This window comes from Eumetopias jubatus, unplaced genomic scaffold (assembly GCF_037043125.1).
Source record: "Eumetopias jubatus isolate StellerSeaLion01/CBP00866 unplaced genomic scaffold, mEumJub1_p1.0 scaffold_9, whole genome shotgun sequence".
NCBI classification, from domain to species: domain Eukaryota; kingdom Metazoa; phylum Chordata; class Mammalia; order Carnivora; family Otariidae; genus Eumetopias; species Eumetopias jubatus.
In genome coordinates, this window is record NW_028274815.1 from 118,412,346 (window position 1) to 118,433,789 (window position 21,444).

The 21,444-nt window shown below is 39.1% G+C and overlaps 1 protein-coding gene across 1 annotated transcript in view; it reads right to left on the minus strand.

Annotated features, from left to right (window-relative positions):
• Nucleotides 1-21,444, minus strand: part of SAMHD1 (SAM and HD domain containing deoxynucleoside triphosphate triphosphohydrolase 1) — a 56,719-nt gene that overhangs the window by 12,665 nt on the left and 22,610 nt on the right. Inside the window, exons 5-11 of the mRNA XM_028118549.2 lie at nucleotides 20,909-21,024; nucleotides 19,171-19,241; nucleotides 12,853-13,008; nucleotides 10,916-11,016; nucleotides 10,639-10,747; nucleotides 9,321-9,412; nucleotides 8,181-8,296 (exon numbers count right to left, since the gene is read on the minus strand). Coding sequence (XP_027974350.1) covers nucleotides 8,181-8,296; nucleotides 9,321-9,412; nucleotides 10,639-10,747; nucleotides 10,916-11,016; nucleotides 12,853-13,008; nucleotides 19,171-19,241; nucleotides 20,909-21,024 — 761 coding nt within the window. The remainder of the gene's footprint in view (nucleotides 1-8,180; nucleotides 8,297-9,320; nucleotides 9,413-10,638; nucleotides 10,748-10,915; nucleotides 11,017-12,852; nucleotides 13,009-19,170; nucleotides 19,242-20,908; nucleotides 21,025-21,444) is intronic.

Below are 21,444 nucleotides of genomic sequence, written 5' to 3' on the forward strand. Positions count from 1 at the left end.
ATAAAATTTCAGTTAGATTAAGATGAAAAAGAAAGATTTAAGAAGACTCATACACTACTGTACTTCTGAAATGATTTCAAGTGGACATTTAAATGTAAGCACAGTAGAACATTCAGTGTCTTGGATTTGCTTCACGATAATCTAGTGAGTGGGAGAGGGTAGAGATTAAGCAAGACTGTACTGAATTGATGGCTTACAGCTGGGTGATGGGAAATAGGGGTGTATTACTTTGTTGTTATGTTTTGTTTTCTTAAAGAGAATATTTAAGTAATTATAAAATTATGTCTAAGATCTGCTTCAAAATAGCATAGTATCTTTTTAAAAAATTTTTTTATTGTCATGTTAATCACCATACATTGCATCATTAGTTCTTGATGTAGTGTTCCATGATTCATTGTTTGTGCATAACACCCAGTGCTCCACACAGAACGTGCCCTCTTTAATACCCATCACCAGGCTAACCCATCCCCCTACCCCCCTCCCCTCTAGAACCCTCAGTTTGTTTTCCAGAGTCCATCATCTCTCATGGTTCGTCTCCCCCCCCGACTTACTCCCCTTCATTCTTCCCCTCCTAAAATAGCATAGTATCTTATGGAAGTGGTTGGATAGAGCAGATGACGCAAAATTGCTGTGCTGATAATTGTTGCAGCTAAGTGATGGGTACGTGGAATTTGTAAATTTCATAATAAAAAGTTTTGTAATGTTCCATTCCATGATAAAAGCAGAAGTTGGTTCTTTTTTCTTTTAAGATTATATTTTATTTTTTAAGATTTTATTTTTGGGGCACCTGGGTGGCTCAGTTATACATCTGACTCCGACTCTTGGTTTCAGCTCAGGTAATGATCTCAGGATCATGGGATTGAGCCCAGTGTCATTGGGCTCTTTGCTTACCAGGGAGTCTGCTTCTCTCCCTCTGCGTCCCCCCACCCCCATTTGCATTCTCTCTCTCTCTCTAAAATAAATAAATGTTTTTATTAAAAGTTCTTTTTTAAAAAATATTTTTTTCATTTATTTGCCAGAGAGAGAGAGAGAGAAAGAGCACAAACAAGGAGCCCAATGTGGGATTTGATCCCAGAACCCTGGGATCATGACCTGAGCTGAAGGCAGCCACTTAACCGACTGAGCCACCCATGTGCCCCAAATAAAAAAAAAAAAAAAAAGTTTATTTTTAAGTAATCTCTACACCTAATGTGGGGCTCAAACTTACAACCCTGTGACCAAGAGTCTCTTGCCCTACTGAATCAGCTAGGCACCCCAGAAGTTAATTTTCTTTTCTTTTATTCCTCCGACTTATTTTGAAAAATTTCGAAATAAAATACCTTTCACCTAAATCCATCAACTGTTAACATTTTTCTACATATGCATACACTGTGTATGTGTATACACACAATTTTTTTGCACACGCACAAATTTTTGATGAAATATTTGAAAATTACAGACGTCAAGACCCTTCACTACTAAATACTTCTGCATGTATCTCCCAAGAACAAGAACATTCTCCTACATAACCACTATCAACTGCCAAAAAATTAAAGACTGATATAAAAATATCTAACATAACAGTCTATATTTGAATTTGCTTAATTGTTGAAATAATGCAATTTATGGAATTATGTTGCTGGATAGAGAAACCAATCAAGCATTATGGATGACATTAGTTGTCATATCCATTAGTCTCCTTTAATCTAAAACTAAATAATTCCCCTGACTTGTTTCATGATGTTGACATTTTAGAAAAGTTTAGACGCTCATTTTGGACAATGTCTCACACTTTGAACTTGTCTGTTTCTTTACCATTAGATTCAGGTTAAACACTATTGTCAAGAACACAGATGTGCCTGGCTTGGGGCACCTGGGTGGCTCAGATTGTTAAGCATCTGCCTTCGGCTCAGGTCATGATCCCAGGGTCCTGGGATCGAGCCCCACATCTGGCTCCTGGCTCCTGGCTCCTGGCTCGGTGGGGAGCCTGCTTCTCCCTCTCCCCTGCTCATGCTCTCTCTCTCTATCTCTGTCTCAACTGAATAAATAAAATCTTAAAAAAAAAAAAAAGAACACAGATGTGCCTGGCTCAATGCATCAGGAGTCACATAATGAGATGTTACCATTATTGGTTGTTAAAATTCCATCAGTTGGTTAAGGCAATAATCCCAGCTTTCTCTATTATAAATGTATTTTTCCTTTTGTAATTAACAAATAATCCACAGGGTAATATTTTGAGACTGTATAATTATCCCAGTAAGTTTTCAGCCAATGGCTTAGCATTAATTGGTAATCGTTGACTGAATCAATTATTGCATTTTGCAATATGAGTTTTACCAAAAATGCTTTTTCTTGGCAAAATAAAATATTAACAGCCTTATGTCATTCACCTCACTGATGTGTATACATTCCTCCCTAATCAATCTATGGTTAACACATTCCTCATCCTCTCAGTGATGCTTTTTACAAACCACCTGTCCATCTATAGTTTTTATTATTTCTTTACATATTATTATACACACAGTTTGAAAAACAGCAATTTTACTTTAACATAGTAAGGCCACACTTTTCTAATCCATGCCTTTAGCTACCCTATTCCTGGGTGAATTAATGGAATGCTTCCCCCATCACAGGATCTCACTTCTTTTTATTTTTTTTAAGTAATCTCTACACCCAAAATGGGGCTCAAACTCACAGCCCTAAGATCAAGAGTCACCTGCTCTACCAACTGAGCCAACCAGGCGTCCCGCACTTCTTTTTTTAATTTAATTTATTTTTAAGTATTCTCTATGCCCAACACAGGGCTTGAGCTCATGACCCCAGTATCAAGAGTCACATGCTCCACTGAGTGAGCCAGCCAGGTGCCCCAAAATCTCACTTCTTGAAAGCCTACTAATCTCCAAGATTCATCTTAAAAGGCACCTCACTGTGAAATCTTCCTCAATCCAACCAAACTAGAGATGTAATTCCTCCTTCCTTTGAACCCCACAGAATTTTACTGATGGTATTTCTTATGCCTTTTACCTTATTCTTATAAGGTACAGGCTTTTAGGTGGACTTACATTTTCATTTCTGTTGGGTAAGCAGGTAGAAGCGGAATTATTGGATCATAGGATAAACATACATTTATATGAAAATGCTAAACTTTTTCAAAGTGACTGTACCATTTGCATTCCCACTAGCCATGTGGGAAAGCTCTATTTGTTCCACATATTTGTGTTCAGAAAAGAGTTATGTATGAAAGTTAAGGACACTGCTTGTATGTTAAACTGAATAACTGTATATCACTCTAAAATAGTATAAGCAACATTCAACTTTGGAGTCAGAAGACTTGAGTTTAGCTTTGCCATTTATTAGAAGAAGTTGCTTTCCCCCACTTGGCCTCTGTTTCCTCATTTGAGGAGGTGGTTTTTTTCTTTTTAAGATTTTATTTGTCAGAGGGAGAGAGAGAGAGAGAACACAAGCATGGGGAGCAGCATGCAGAGGGAGAAGCAGGCTCCCCACTGAGCAAGGAGCCTGATGCAGGCTCGATCCCAGGACCCTGGGATAATGACCTGAGCCGAAGGCAGACGCTTAACTGCCTGAGCCACCCAGGCACCCCTTGAGGAGTTTTAAGTAAATTTTAAATTTAACATTCTGGGCGCCTGGGTGGCTCAGTTGGTTAAGCGACTGCCTTCGGCTCAGGTCATGATCCTGGAGTCCCGGGATCGAGTCCCACATCGGGCTCCCTGCTCAGCAGGGAGTCTGCTTCTCCCTCTGACCCTTCCCCCTCTCATGTGCTCTCTCTCTCTCTCTCTCATTCTCTCTCTCTCGAATAAATAAATAAATAAAATCTTTAAAAAATAAATAAATAAATTTAACATTCTATCATTCCAATTTAATTAAGGGATTTCAGGATAAGGGGGCTTGCAGAGGAAGGAAGGGAAGTAAGGTCCACCTATTGCTTAGGAATACTGAAGGATAAAGACTAATGTAAGAAAATGGTTACCTAAGACAGTGGTCATAACATTTGCAATGCTTAAGATAGCCAACTTCCATGCAGGCTGAAGCATTTATAGGAATATTTATAGGAACATTTATAAATAGGAAACTAGGAAGCAGAGAGGACAGATAAACTATGTTCATATGATGAACTATTACTCAGCAATAAAAAGGAATAAACTAGTGATGCATGCAGTCTGGATGAATCTCAAATACTCAACATTGAGTAAAAAGGAGCCCTACAGAGAGGAGTACACACTGTATGATTCCATTTATATAAAAGTCTAGAATAGGGGCGCCTGGCTGGCTCAATTGGAAGAACATGCGACTCTTGATCTCAGTGTCCTGAGTTTGAGCCCCATGTTGAGTGTAGAGATTATTAAAAATAAATAAACTTAAAAAAAGCCTAGGGCGCCTGGGTGGCTCAGTTGGTTAAGCAACTGCCTTCGGCTCAGGTCATGATCCTGGAGTCCGGGATCGAGTCCCACATCAGGCTCCCTGCTCAGCGGGGAGTCTGCTTCTCCCTCTGACCCTCTTCCCTCTTGTGCTATCTCTCATTCTCTCTCTCTCAAGTAAATAAATAAAATCTTTAAAAAAAAAAGTCTAGAATTGGCAAGTTGTGGTTGTTTCTAGGGGTGAGGCGGGGGCAGGAATTGACTGGGAAGAAGTATAATAGAACTTTCTAAGGAGAAGATGAAGTTCTGTATCTTGCATATGTCAAAACACTAGCAAATGTATGTAAGATTTGTACATTTATACAAATTGCATGTGAATTTTACATTAAAAGGAAAAAATCTAAAATTAATTGTTGAACTTTAGTTAATCTGCATGCTAAGGGAGTTAAGGTAAAGTGTAGTGGTATCTGCAATTTATTTTTTTTTAAAGATTTTATTTATTTGACAGAGGGAGAGAGAGCACAAGCAGGGGGAGTGGCAGGCAGAGGGAGAGGGAGAAGCAGGCTCTCCACAGAGCAGGGAGCCTGAGGCAGGGCTTGATCCCAGAACCCTGGGGTCATGACTTGAGCTGAAGGCAACTGCTTAACTGTCTGAACCACCCAGGTGCCCCATGCAATTTACTTTAAAATGCATCAAAATTGGGGCACCTGGGCGGTTCAGTCAGTTGAGCGTCCGACTCTTGGTTTCGGCTCATGTCATGACCTTAGGGTCCTGGGATCGAGCCCCATGTTGGGCTCTGCACCCAGCAGGGAGTTTGCTGGAGATCTTCCCCCATCATGCACACACACGCACATGCACACTTTCTCTCTTCCTAAAAATAATCTCTTTTTAAAAATTAAAAAAAAAACTTTAAAATGCATCAAAATTAAGATGGATTAATAAGATGGATAAAATAAAATGGATTAATAAGATGGATGGTAAATGATAGATAAGTAATAAAGCAACTTCAGTAAATGCTAGAATTTAGGGGGTGAATGGTAAGTGATAAGTAATAAAGCAAGTTCAGTAAATTCTAGAATTTCGGGGGTGAGTGTACAAGTGTTCACTGTAAAATTCTTTCAACACTGTTGTAGGTTTTCAACACTTCCCAGTAAGTGGAAAAACATTCTAAAAAATTAAAAAACAAGAACTGGAGACTTCTAGATAAAGTAAGTTGACTTTTGGAAAAGCAGCAAAGGTAACATGGCAAAGGCTCACATGGACTTATTCCTTCCAGGTCAGGTAGTTAAGGCCAATAAGGATTATAGCAATGCTCCGAATAGTATGCAAGAAAGATAAGATTATCCCTGTCTCAAATGATGACAGCTGGAAAGTCCATATGCTTGTTCTCCCATACTCTGGCAGATAAAGCACAAAAATGTGACCTAATATTTTATCTGGCATTTTTGACATTAATACAATATCCAAGTGCATAATCAGTGGATTCAAAAAAAAAAAAAATCAGTGGATTCATCTCACTGAACAGGGTAAAAGCCAGTTTGGGCATTATAGAACCTTCACGGTGAGTAAGAGCTCTGTACAATCATGTGGTAAGATCACATTAAACTGTATACTTTATGTTTTGTCAGTTAACCCAAAAGTGCATAAAATCCCCAATTCATTTCTTTTCACCAAGAGATGGTAGAAATGTAATATAATGTTACAGGATAAATTGTTAGAACTGGCTTCTGATGAAGACCGAAGATGACTTTTTTTTTTTTTAAGATGACTTTTGGCATCATCTGCTTCATTATGAACAAAGTTAAAAATAGGCCCCAACTTGCTCAAATTGTTATATAACCTCATCTTTCATTCCTACCAACACAACAGTGGGAGGTTAGTATCAACTATGATGTTATTAAAACAAAACAGAGAAACAATTTAGATACACATTATCCCCTGTGAGGGACTGTGTCACCTAATCTAGATTAAGAAGGAAAATCACTTGTTATATTATAAACCTTAAATACTGATATACACAATGTTCTGAGTGTGCACAAAGATAGCTAATATGAGGAATCACTGTTTCACTTCTAATTTTTGATTTATTTATGATTAGAATATGACTAAAAAGTTACAAGTGTAATAGGGACTCTGCATTACCTACACACATATTTTTAAAGAATAATATATATAACTTTTCTTATTTAAATTTTTGTTTCTTTTGATTAAATTTATTGAAATATATAAGTCTGTCAAACTCAATACTAAATATTTGGGCTTGTATTTTGTATGTCCTGCCCCCCCTATTTCATTTTACTGGTAATTCATTTTTAGTGTTCTACAAAAGTATCAATCTGCGAATGGTTGGACATGAAGAATACTGGTTCTTCAAAGAGAGTCTCAGAGGAACTGGTATGGGTCTCATTCTGGCAGCGGGCTGCAGAATCGAGCAGTGATGGAAGAGTAGTAGTACCACTCACAGGAACCTCATGGAAAGTGATCTTGGCTGTCTTAGGCCACTGAGCTTGTGTTGTTTTTGCTCATTTTAAGAATCTCCAGCCTTGAGTGCCTAGGTGGCTCAGTTGGTTAAGCATCTGCCTTTGGCTCAAGTCATGGTCCCAGAGTCCTGGCATCGAGTCCCACATCAGGCTTCCTGCTCAGCGGGTAGTCTGCTTCTCCCTCTGCCCTTCACCCTGCTTGTGCTCTCGCTCGCTCGCTCTCTATTTCTCTTTCAAATAAATAAAATCTTTTTTTTTTTAAGATTTTTTATTTATTTATTCAACAGAGGGAGACAGCGAGAGAGGGAACACAAGCAGGAGGCGTGGGAGAGGGAGAAGCAGGCTTCCCGCTGAGCAGGGAGCCCGATGCGGGGCTTGATCCCAGGACCCTGGGATCATGACCTGAGCCGAAGGCAGACGCTTAACGACTGAGCCACGCAGGCGCCCCAAATAAATAAAATCTTAAAAAAAAAAAAAAAAAAGAATCTCCAGCCTTTCCACGGATTCTACAAGCTATGTGACTGCTTTCTAATTTTCTTCTTTTTTTTTTTTTAAAGATTTTATTTATTTATTTGAGAGAGAGAGAATGAGAGATAGAGAGCACGAGAGGGGGGAGGGTCAGAGGGAGAAGCAGACTCCCCGCTGAGCAGGGAGCCCAACGTGGGACTCGATCCCGGGACCCCAGGATCACGACCCGAGCCGAAGGCAGTCGCTTAACCAACTGAGCCACCCAGGTGCCCCTCTAACTTTCTTCTTAAACACAATCAGTTTCATGATATGCAACTAAGAACTGCAACTGGTACATACTTTTTTGTCTACTCCTTTTGCTCTGTTGATCTTTATTGCTCAGTCTGCACTTCCCCATGTGAAATAACCAGCTGCAACTCCTTCACCTCTCCCTTCCCACCCTAAGCTGCAGGTTTCATTTCTGCTTTAGTGTGGCAAAATGTTCCTGGTTCCCTGTGTTTTACAACAAAAATAATGTTAAAAGGGCGAGTCTGCTATTAGTCCAGCTGTATTATAACTTAAATAATAGTAAACATTGGGTACTTACATGCCACGTACAATACTAGGTGTTATGCCTCATTTAAATACTATGACAAAACTCTATGCAAGATAGCAATACTCCCATTTTATAGATGAGGAAACTAAGAGTCAGAGAGGTTAAATAACTTTATCAAGGTTATATTGTTAATACAAAGCAGAGATAAAACTCAATTCCAAAAGCATATAATCACTTGAGAAGCCAAATATATTGGAATGTTTGGAAAATAACCCATCTGTGATCCAGGGACAGCTTAACTTTATCTGAGATGGACCACCTATGTTACCTTCTGGCTCTTACCTGTTAGCTTAGTGAAGGCTTCCATGTCATCAATTGCTGTAGAAATGTGGTACTTTTTTCCTTCAGCACCTGTAATCTCTATGTAGGGGTCTGCTTTGAGGAAAGCATCTGTAATCCTAAAGATCATTTCATAAAAATTTTATGCTTATGAGAAAATTTGAGTATTTGCTTAATGGCATGCTTAAAGTTAAAGAAATCTTTCTACTTCAAAGAAGTAAAATCCTGAGACATGATGTTCTAAAGACAACTGTTTTTGGATCATACATAAAGGCATAAATAAGCGCATGGTGATTTGTGAGCTACCATGTTTACTGGGATCCAGGCATTATGTAGGGCTTTGGATATATTATCTTATTTAATCTTTCCAACAAGATAGATGTAATCAGCCTCCATTTTATAGATGCAGAAATGAAGTATTTTCGTTTACCCAAGTTGGGAAGAAGCAATACCAGGCTTTGAACCTAGATCTCTCTGAACTCTCTGAATTAAAAACAAAAACTTCTTATCAAAGGAACAACCATACAAATGGGTGGATGTATTCTAACTAGTCTGCTCATGTCAGTTTAGAACTATTTCAGAGACATGGAATTAATTCACACTCTGCTTTTGAGAACTCTTCATGGGTCTTTGAGTCTCAGAGAGATGTGTGGGCTGTACTTTTATCTGTACTTGGCCGAACTTTTCTGCTATGGTTCTCACTGGGTTGGGGAAAAGAGGTGAAATTCCTATCGGCTTCACTATTTTCCACTAATTTTGAAAAATAACTGACGGGGTGAGGACAGACATTAATCTTCATCCTTAAAATTAACTTTTTGTCATTAGTTTTAGAGTGTCAATTATTCACGTCTTATCTCTCACCTTGATACTAACATCTGGCACAGAAGCAACTAGCTCTGGGGAGGGTCTAAGCCATGCCTCTTCATGACTAGTTGAAGCCAACTCTTCCACCCTTCATCTATCCCCTTTATGCATTCTCCTCCCTTTACTTTATGCTAGTTTTTTGTTGTAGTAAGGGAACCATTTTAGATTTATTCATTTAAAATTCACTTGAATTCACCTAGAAATCTCAACTTGACCCAAGAATGATCTAACAAAGCATCATAAAAAATTTTATGGAGAAATAGCAGTCAAATTTCTTACATCGTATCAATGATGTTGCCAACTTTGTGTTGATAAGCTCTGCGGTGCAAAGAGTTGCGAGTATGGAACATGTCATACAGATTCCCAACCTCCTGAAGGAAAACATGAAATAAATATTATTGCAGGGTCAGGTTATGTTACCCTTGTTAGGAGACAAGTACATAGGACAAGGAAAAGGGACGGTGACAGACAAGAAGTCTATGCACAGGAGCTACCTCATTAAAATCCCTGAGTCCATTAAAAAACTACAAGGCAGGTTAGGAAAACCATTTCTTCTGGGTTTGCAACTTTTCTTCTTCTTCTTCTTTTTTTTTTTTTAAGACTTTATTTGTTTATTTGTCAGAGAGAGAGCAAGCACAAGCAGGGGGAGCTGCAGGCAGAGGGAGAGGGAGAAGCAGGCTTCCCGCCGAGCAGGGAGCCCGATGCGGGACTCGATCCCAGGACCCTGGGATCATGACCCGAGCCGAAGGCAAACGTTTAACCGACTGAGCCACCCAGGCGTCCCTCAACTTTTCTTCTTAATCTATTTTTTTAACTCTGTAGCAGGTTCTGTTTTAGGCATCTTCAATATGTTTTTTAATCTTCTCAACAAGTCTAGAAGTTAGGCATTCTTCTTCTTATATTCTTTATTCTCAAAAGACTTTTTTTTTTTTAAGACTTATTTGTCAGAGAGAGACAGAGTACAAGCAGGGGGAGCGGCAGGCAGAGGGAGAAGCAGGCTCCCTGCTGAGAAAGGAGCCCAATGCATTCTTGATCCCAGGACTCTGGGATCACGACCTGAGCCAAAGGCAGATGCTTAACCGACTGAGCCATCCAGGCGCCCAAAGAAAGACTTTCTATGGTAAAATCCCATACTACTCTTTAGTTACATGACTCTAATCTAGCAGGGACCTAATGATTTAGTATTTTACCTATTATGAAACACTAACATAGATAACTAATTATGGTTAAGGCTGAGACTTGAGTCAAACTTTCTGGGCTGAAACTCCAGTTCTGCCATTTATTAACTATATGTCTTCTCTGTGCTTCAGTTTGCTCACCTATTAAGTGGCATAAAAATAGTATCTATTTCATAGGGTTGTGAGGACCAAGTTAATCCACCTAAAGCACTTAGAACAGTGCCCAGCACCATACTCAATAAATGTCTGTTGTAATTTTGCAGAAGTGAAAAGAACTTTTAGATACTTACAAGTGCTAAGTGTAAAGTAAAATGATTGACAATTTACCAGGTTGTGATTTTTCCAAATTATTGAATGATTACTTCTAGACTTGGAACTAGGAACTACAGCTTCTCTATTGTTCCTCTGACATAACTCACCTTATCTCTAGTACAAATACGCTTCCTATTATCTACTTCACAGACACGGGCAAATTTAATAAAGCGCTGGTAATCAAAATTATTTTGGATTCCAAGATGATGGCAGTCCCTGGAAAGATTCCAAAGCAGAGAGATAAAATTTTTCAACGAGGAAACTGTACCTTAAATATTAACACTAAATGTACACAAGAATTTCATTTTTTATTTAGGTAAAAATTAAATATATTTAAAGCATGTAAGGATTTTAACCAATTTTTCTGAAGTGTTCAGAGCATACCTGGCAAAATAATCCCATTTGTCCACATCGATGCCATTTCTTTTATTGGCCACTATCTCATAAAGGAAGCTTTTCTCTTTAGGACGCCCTTTATATGGCCACTGGAAGACAAGAAAACTCACCAAAGTTTTAGGATATGAACCATCTATTTACAAGCAAAGCAAAGCAACTGTGTTCACCTAAAAATCATAAACAGATACTTGAATGGGAATGTGAGATAACTTAGGAGGTTCTACTCTTTCCCTCTTCCACTTAATTTCTAAACTAGTAGGAAAGGTTAAAGAAATGCTAAGGTATGTGATATCCTGTTAATACTAAACCTTTTGCCATTGAAAGGATCGTAACTCGGGGCGCCTGGGTGGCTGAGATGGTTAAGCCTCTGCCTTCGGCTCAGGTCGTGATCCCAGGGTCCTGGGATCGAGTCCCATATCCGGCTCCCTGCTCAGCGGAGAGCCTGCTTCTCCCTCTGCCTCTGCACCTCCCCCTGCTCATGCTCTCTCTCCCTCTGTATCTCTCTGTCTCAAATGAATAAATAAAAAAAAAAATCTTAAAAAAAAAAAGGGATCCTAACTCGTTACATTTCTCATAACCAACAAGCTTTCTTCTTTTCTTGGCTTAAAAATTTCTTTAAAATATAAAATCTGAGGGTGCCTGGGTGGCTCAGTCGTTAAGTGTCTGCCTTTGGCTCGGGTCATGATCCCAGGGTCCTGGGATCGAGCCCCACATCGGGCTCCCTGCTCAGCGGGGAGACTCCTATTCCTGCTCCCTCTGTAGCTCCCCTCTCCCGTTTATACTCTCTCTCTGTCAAATAAATAAATGAAATCTTAAAAAAAAATTTTTTTTGAAGCTCCCCTATTTTGGAAATAGAGTATTTGCCTCAAAATCCAGCTCTTCATCTTATATCTTACAAATAGATTTGTATATTTATTCAAGGAAAAAAAACTTAGAGGGAAATTATTTTTCAACTTTTTTATTATTTTTTTAAACTATTTTATTTATCTATTTGAGAAAGAGTGAGCATGAGCAGGAGGAGAGGCAGAGGAAGAAGGAGACTCCCTGCTGAGCAGGGAGCCCCAGGTGGGGCTTGATCCCAGAACCCTGGGATCATGACCTGAGGAGAAGGCAGATGCTTAACCAAGTGAGCCACCCAGGTGCCCCATTAATCTGTCCGTCTGTCTGTCTGTCTATCTATCTATCTATCATTTATCTATCTATCGGGGGGGGGGGCAGATGGAGAAGGAGAGAGAGAATCCCAAGTAGGCTCCATGCTCAGCACAGAGCCTGACATGGGGCTCAATCTCAGAACCCTGAGATCATGACCTGAGGCAAAACCAAGAGTTGGACACTTAATCAACCATGGCACCCAGGCGCCCCTCAACTTCTTTTTAATTCAAACAAACAAACAAACAAATAAAGAGATTTTCCTTTGAACTATTCAACTTTTTTTCTAGGGCTTCATATATCTAAATATTTCAGATGCTATTTTTTTATCATTTTATTTTTTTCTTTTTAAATTTCCTTTTCTGAGTCCTGCCCCCCCTCATTTTTCCCTCCCCCCGACTTCCCATTCCCTCACACCTTTCCCCCCAGCACTCAAACATGTTAATTTTAATGGGGAAACAAGACACATACTTTTACATTTTCCAAATGATATTACCTCCGACTCCTATATAGAATACTGCATATCTACTTGCCAAAAAATATTTACATAGGTATTTTAATTTGGGGGGTAACTTCTAAAGATCTCAGTTAAGAGATTAAAAAAATAGATAAGCCTTTCATTTTTTTTGGTATTACACAGTAGAAACATATAATGTATTTTATCATTTAGTCTCCTTAAAATAGCCAAATGTCTCTCTTCATATAGCTCTGAAGAAAACTAGAAAAGGCTAGATGGGAAACACAGTCAATTCAAATTAAGTTGTACACAAACTTACCGAAGAATCTTTGATTGGTGATTCAAGTGGTCCTGTAATTTGTTCCTTGATAAAGCAAATGTCTTCTTCAGGGATGAGACCATAGTATTCCATGACTTCTTTGAGTCCATTAGAATTAACTAGGTGCTCAAACATCATCACTGAGCCCTGTTCATGCTAGGAAAAGTCAACACAGTATGGTCTGTTATAGACTCTAGTACATTAGGGACCCCAGATAATCCAAATTATTCTTGATTCCAGGTAATTCAAAGATAAATTTCTATTGCATGTTAATTATCTAGCTTTCAGCTACTGTCTTGCAGATTTTTTTTTTAAGCAGACTACACACCCAGCATGGAGCCCAATGCAGGGCTTTACCTCAGGATCCTGAGATCGAGACCTGAGCTAAGATCAAGAGTCAGATGCCTCACCGACTGAGTACCCAGGCATCCCTTGCAGATATTTTTAAAAAATCTGTCAAATTTGTCTCTATTTTACTACCAATAAGCCTTTTATGTATCATGTTCATCATTATTTCATAAATATATTTAACGTGGGGAACCTGGGTGGCTCAGTTGGTTAAGTGTCTGCCTTTGGCTCAGGTCATGATCCCAGGGTCTTGGGATCCAGTCCCACTTCAAGCTCCCTGCTCAGCGGAGAGCCTGCTTCTCCCTCTGCCTGCCTGCCTGCCACTCCCCCTGCTTGTGCACTTGTGTGCTCTCTCTCTCTGTCAAATAAATAAATAAATTTTTTTAAAAAAGTAATAAATATATTTAATGAGATATAATCATTTACAGTACAAACGTACTGCACAGTATGGTACAGAAGAATATTACCCGGTCATACAGGTAGAATCACTATAAAATTCAGTTCAACTGGGGTGCCTGGCTGGCTCAGTCAGTGGAGCATGAGACCCTTGATCTTGAGTCGTGAGTTCAAGCCCCACATTGGGTGTGAAGCCTACTTAAAATAAAATTTAAAATTTCAAAAAAAAAATTCAGTTCATTTCATCAGCCTTGAAACATCGTCACAAATTCTGTTAGCAGTTCCATCTAGTGGTGAAAAGGGGTAACTGCAAACTTGCCAGTAAAAACAAAAGTGTTTTAGAGCTTTGTGGTCACCATCGAGGTGGGAATCTCAAACTGGCCTCTTTTTACTCTGTCTCCGCTCTCTCATTCATAATTGTAAAAATCAAATGATCCCCTGAAGAGATCGGTGCCATCACAGGTCCTACCAAAAACTGATTCAATATGAAAACAAAAACCTAAATGGTCCTACAACTATTTTTAAAAAAAATTGAATCAAGACGCATATTAATTACAAAGAGAAAAAACAGTTAAAGTTTATAATGGGGAAATCTGGTAAACATTGGTAAACACTGAATCAAGTGATCAAAGTTAAAATCACTAGCAGTGTGCTAAACAGATTTGATGTGCCTCCAATGTGATATACTAAGAAGATACAATGTGGCATTCTGCCAAAAACACAGTCTGACAGTATGTATCAGAAAACTGCAAACATCAGACAAACTGAAGGACATTCCGGAAACAACTCAACTGTACTCTTCAAAAAATAACAAGGTCATAAAAGATAAAGACTGAAGGGGGCGCCTGGGTGGCTCAGTCGGTTAAGCGGCTGCCTCCGGCTCAGGTCATGATCCCGGGGTCCTGGGATCAAGCCCCGCATCGGGCTCCCTGCTCCGCAGAGAGTCTGCCTCTCCCCCTCCCTCTCCCTGCCTCCCTGCCTGCCTCCCTGCCTGCTTGTGCTCTCTATCAAATAAATAAATAAAATCTTAAAAAAAAAAAAAAGATAAAGACTGAAGACTTGTTCCAGATCAAAGGAGAGTAAAGAAAAATAGCAACTAAGTAGTATGTATGAACCAGGGAGGAAAAAAAAGTTTTCTTCCTCCTTTTCTATATGGACAATTGGTGCAATTTGAAAGAAATAAAAATTAGATAACAGTATAGCATCGATATTAATTTTCCGGTTTAGGTACTTGTACTGAGGTCATGTAAGAGAATGCTGTTTTTAGGAAATACCCACTGAAGTATTTAGGAATAAAGGGGTTTGTCTACAACTTACTTTCAAATGGTTCAGAAAAAAACATATTACTTTTTAAAAGATTTTTATTAAGTAATCTCTACACCCAATATGGGGCTCAAACTCATAAGCCAGAGATCAAGAGACCCATGCTCCACCAACTGAACCAGCCAGGCACCCCCCAAAAAATGTATATATACAGAAAAATCTAAGTCCCACAAAGATAGTTTGGACAAGAGCAAGGAAAATTATAAGCAACTCAGAAGTAAATATAACAGAAGATCTATAAAACCTTTATGGAGAAAATTATAAAATTTAAAATAGAAGAGCCAAGGGCCAAAGATCCTCAATAAAAGAATAGGATGCAAACAACTGTACTACCAACTATGAAGACTTATTATAAAGTAATAATAATTAAGAAAGTGTGGAATAGGGGCGCCTGGGTGAGTTGGTGGTTGGGCATCTGACTCATGATTTCGGCTTGGAGGGTGATCTTGGGGTCATGGGATTGAGCCCCAAGTCGGGCTCCCCGCTCAGCATGGAGTCTGCTTGGGATTCTGTTTCCCTCTCCCTCTGTCCCTCCCCTGCTCCCGTGCTCACTCTCTCTCTCTCTCTCTCTCTCTCAAATAAATAGATAGTGTCTGACTTTTGGTTTTGGCTCAGGTCATGATTTAAGGGTCCTGAGATGGAGCCAAGCATCAGACTCCATACTCAGCAGGGAACCTGCTTCTCTCCTTCTCCCTCTGGCCCTCTCCCTGCTCATGTGCTCTCTCTCTCTAATAAAGAAATCTTTAAAAGAACAAAAATTTAAAAATAAATAAATAAATAAATAGGGGTGCCTGGGTGGCTTAGTCAGGTAGACATCTGACTCTTGGTTTCAGTTTCAGTCATGATCTCATGGGTCGTGGGATCAAGCCCTGTGTCAGGCTCTACTCTCAGCAAGGGGTTGGCTTGGGGATTCTCTCTGCCCTTCCCTCCACTGTCTCTCTCTCTCTCTCTCTCTCTCAAAAATAAATAAATAAATCTTTTATAAAATTTTTTTTGGAAGATGTATTTATTTTAGAGAGAGAGAGAGAGAGAGCGCACGAGTGGGAGGGGCAGAAGGAAAGAGACTCTCAAGCCTACTCAGTGCCGAGCAAGGAGCCCCACGTGGGGCTTGATCCCATGACCCTGAGATCAGGGCCTGAACCGAAATCCAAGAATCAGACACCTAACTGATTGTGCCATCCAGACACCTCTGAAAGGCCAAATTTTCAAATACAAAGACTTGGAAACGGGACGCCTTGATCTCAGGGTTGTGAGTTCAAGCCCCATGCTGGGAGTGGAGCCTACTTTAAAAAATAAATACAAAGACTTGCAAATGACTGAATAGATCCTTTTTAGATCAGCCTTGCTGAAGAAAACAACTATTAAGTCTGGACAACTTCCTACAGGTACTGGCAGGCAACCAAAAGCAGAGAGACGTGAGCTTTTTCCAAGTTAACACTTCGAAAAAAGCCTTGGGCAATATGCCAGTTCTTTTATGTCCTTTATCATGAGGCCCCAAGGCAGCAAAACTACAGAGAAACTACCCATCTTAGTCGAAGAACCAGAATACTTCATCAGAATTCAAAATTTGGGGCGCCTGGGTGGCTCAGTCGTTAAGCGTCTGCCTTCGGCTCAGGTCATGATCCCAGGGTCCTGGGAAGAGCCCCACATCGGGCTCCCTGCTCGGCAGGAAGCCCGCTTCTCCCTCTCCCACTCCCTCCCCCTGCTTGTGTCCCCTCTCTCGCTGTGTCTCTCTGTGTCAAATAAATAAATAAAATCTTAAAAAAAAAAAAAGAATTTAAAATTTGTTTCTCAAAAGGCACCATTAAAAAAAAATGAATTGGCAAGTTCGAGATGGGAAAAAAATCTTTACAATACATACATCTGTTTTATGGATAGATAGATATATATAGTTACAACATACACTATTACACATGTATGTACAGTTGTATCATATATATAATTACTCAGATCAACAATTAAAAGGCAAACAACATTTTTTAATGTTGAAAGAACTCTTCGCAAAAGATAGTATCAATAACAAAGTACAGGAAATGGTATTCAACATACATTGAAGAACGTCAATAAAAACCAAAAAACCCCAAAGCACCACTTGACACTCATTAGGTTAACCTAAAAAACCAGATGTTGATGAGGCTATGGGACAGTAAATCTCCCACAGTGCTTACAGAGCATAAAATGGTACAATATGGGAGAGGTCTGGGAGTTTCTAACAAAGTAAACACGCATCTACTTTATGACCTGGCACTTTGAGGCATTTTACCTAAAAGAAATGAAGACATGTTCCACAAAAATCATGTACAGTGACGTGTACAGCAACCTCATTTGTAGTAGTCAAAAAGTGAAAACAACCCAAATCCTATCAAAGGGAAAAAATAAACAAATCACAACTTACCCATACAATGGAATACTAACTCAGCAATAAGCAGGGATCAAAAGGTGATGCATGCAACGGGAAGGAATCTCACAATCATGTTGTGTGAATAAAAGCAAGACACAATAAAAAAATAATAAAATAATAAAAAATAAAAAAATAAAAGAAACCAAGACACAAAAGAGTATCTACGATATGATTCTACTTATAACAAATCTAAGAATAGACAAAGCTAATCTTAGTTTATAAAACTCAGAAGGTGATGAGGGAGAAGTAGGCATTGACTGAGAATTTTCCAAGAAGATGAAGACATTCCATACCCTGACTTGGGTAGTGGTTAGGTGGATATATACTCCTGCCAAAATTCACTGAACCAGGGCACCTGACTGGCTCAGTCAGTGGAGTGTGCGACTCTTGATCTTGGGGTTGTGAGTTTGAGCCCCATGTTAGGTGTAGAGATTACTTAAAACAAACCAACAACAAACTTTAAAAAAATTCACTGAACTGTACATTTAAGATCAGTACAACTTACTATATATGAATTTTTCCTTTGAAAGAAAGAAAAGTAGGGGCGCCTGGTTGGCTCAGTTGGTGAAGCATGTGGCTCTTGATATCGGGGTCATGAGTTCAAGCCCCACATTGGGTGTAGATGTTACTTAAGAAAAGTAAAATATTTTAAAAAAAGAAAGAAAGAAAATAGAGGTTGATGTGGAAGAACCATTCAGTACATATTAATATCCTTTTCTACTCCATGTTCCAGAAATACAATGTGGTAAAAAATGGAAGCCAGCATAACTTCACTTTTCAAAAATTGATTCCAAAAATATGGGTCAGCCACCCACATATCCTAATTATAAAATAGTTCAATTAAGGGCGCCTGGGTGGCTCAGATGGTTAAGCGTCTGCCTTCGGCTCAGGTCATGATCCCAGAGTCCTGGGATCGAGCCCCACATTGGGCTCCCTGTTTCTCGGGAGCCTGCTTCTCCCTCTGCCTCTCTCTCTCTGTCTCTCATGAATAAATAAATAAAATCTTTAAAAAAAAATAGTTCAATTAATATAAATGATGAAACTTCCCTGGTATTGGCTACTTCATGATTTAAAAAAAAAAGTTAAAATGGAGTTGGCCTTTTATTTATTTTTTCAATAGTGTGATAGAATAGTAAGAGCATTAAATTAGCAGCTAGAGGGACACCTGGGTGGCTCAGTTTGTTAAGCATCTGGCTTTGGCTCAGGTCATGATCTGGGGGTCCTGGGACTGAGCCCCGAGTTGGGCTTCCCACTCAGCAGAGAGTCTGCTTCTCCCTCTCCCCCTCCACCCCACTGTGCTCTGTCTCTGTCTCTCTCAAATAAATAAAATCTTTTTTAAAAATTTAGCAGCTAGAAAACCTGGTTTTCTAGAGCTGGCTCTACCATTTAACAGCTTTGTGATTTTTTTTTTTTTAAGATTTATTTATTCTTTTGAGAGAGAGAGAGAGCGCGCACGTGCGAGCAGGAGGAAGGGGCAGAGGGAGAAGGAGACGAAGGAGACTGTGCTGAGTGCAGAGGCCAACGAGGGGCTCTATCTGACAACCCATGAGATCATGACCTAACCCGAAACCAAGAGTCATTCACTTAACTAACTGCCACCCAGGCGCCCCAAGCTTTGTGATTTTTTTGTATATCAGTATACCTCTGTGAGCTTCAAGTTCCTTTACACTTATAAAAATGTAGATAATGATTCTTTCCTTAAAGACTACTGGGAGATCAAATTAAATACACACACACACACACACACACACACATATGAATATGAGTACACTGTAATGGGGAAGTATACTATCACAAAGCAATGGCTGCTTAAATAGTCTTTGCTAACTATTGAATATATGAATACATACCGTCCATTCCACATTTGGGCGAGCAAGTGGAATAAATCTTCCATCAAACATATGAGAAAACGGCCCATGACCTTAAAAACAAAAGCAGCCTTAGAACAAGGAAATTGCTTGTAACCTGGTAAAATGTAAATCTATTTTTTTATCTTTTTAGCTTAACTTGAAAATGAACAGAAATTAATAATCTATACGTACATCACAAAAAGGGACAAACAAATCCTTCCTTTCTATTTTCTAAAACAAGAGATTAGGAAATAAAATCATATAGGAAAGTCAGGTGTCCATGGAGGGGTCTCTGAGTTATCAGAGCTTACATAAATCTGATGAAAGGACAGTTTTGTGTTAACCAAAAGGAATGTTAAGGAAAAACCTTTGGCATGTTCAGATTGAATATATTAGAATAGCCATTTTAAGACAATCCATTGGGGTGCAGGAAGAAAATAATATAAATTTTTCTACTCTCATCCTTTAAAAACATCTTTTTTTCATGTAAATTTTATAATGTACATAATGTATTTTATAGTAAATATACACACTTGGATTTTTACTGCTGATATGGGCAACCAAAAATGGAGATCACTAGTTTATCTTATGAATAAGTGATTTTTAAATTCCACTCATTTAATAATATGAAACTTTGTTGACACGCAACTCTATAATTATCAGAATTTCTGAAATGAGTTAGTTGGCTGAAGACGGACTCCACCTGGACCAGCCCTGGGCCTTTCTGCAAATTGCAGTCTATACAAAAAGGCTCATTAGTGCAGTGTTCAGACTCCTAGAGACTGGCAAAGGTTTCCCAATGATACCCTCTCAAAATACCTAGAATCTGTTAAATTTATCATCTAGGAGTGATATTGGTCTACTGACATCTCCAAGGGGACAAGCTAAAGAGAGTGCCCTACCCCTTTAAGAATCTGGCTAGGGGCGCCTGGGTGGCTTAGTCGTTAAGTGTCTGCCTTTGGCTCAGGTCATGATCCCAGGGTCCTGGGATTGAGCCCCACATCAGGCTTCCTGGGACCCTGCTTCTCCCTCTCCCACTCTACCTGCTTGTGTTCCCGCTCTGTCTCTCTGTCAAAAAAAAAAAAAATCTGGCTATCTTGAAACACAGATACCTCCCTTTCTCTGCCCTGAGGGCACACACAAACTCTTAGTCTCCTCCAATAGGTAGGAATAAACTACAAAGAGATGGGGGTAAAAACTCCTATAACAAAGAGGACAATCTCTTTTCTCTTTCTTTGTCAAAGAAGGATGATACTCTTCTACTTGGATTTAAGTGGTCCAAGACCTCACATGGGTCAGGGAAGAAAAGGAGTTCTCTAAATCTGTTGTTAATCTACTAGGGCAGATTATGTATTCTGGGTATGAGAAGAATGGATTTGATAAAGTAACTGAAAGAAAAATGGCAATTTTTCAACAAGAAGAATAAAACAAAGATAAAACTCACATCCTCCTAAACACAGTAGTCAAAAAAATTTCACTATCAGAAAGTCCTTTCATATAACTTGTAGCAAAGATGTGTAACATGGGAAATACATTGAAAGACTACAAAAAAAAAAAAAAAAGCAATGCTTTGGGCTTACGAATCACGCTAGGAAGAAGCAATGGCACATTTAGATTAATGTTAACTGCAGAATGAAAACACAATTTTCATATATCTTTGGGTTAATTGGATTAATTTCAAAGAGAGATAACACATTATGGTTTTACATGAACAGCTTTGGTTCTTTGTACAGCATACCGAGATCATGACAAAGGCCAGCAATCTGAACACAGAGCACATCTCGTGCACTTATCTGCAGCTCTGGTTGTTTCTCACGCAGTGCACGAACCAGACATCCTGCTAGATACCCTACACTGCAGAGTAAGCAAAACAAAAAACAACATAAAGTCACTCTTCCATTTGAAAGATGATACTTCCGGACCTCAAGAAATTTAACATGTTTCTCAAATGCTCTAATACATGTCTACAACAAGTGAACAGAGTAGTCAAGTAGTCTGTTTCAGAACTAGGCAGAAACACACAAACAGAATCCCCAAAGCAGGACCACAATCAGTAATCATTAGGGAAATGTAACATCAAAATCGCAATGAGATACCACCCTCACAGGCCTTAGAAAGGCTATTATAAAACAAAACAAAACAAAACAAAACCCAAAAAACAAAACAACAAATGTCGGCTAGAACGTGGAAAAATTAGAACCCTTATGCACTGTTGTTGGGAGTGTATAATGGTGCAGCCACTACAAAAAACAATATGGTAGCTCCTCAAAAAAT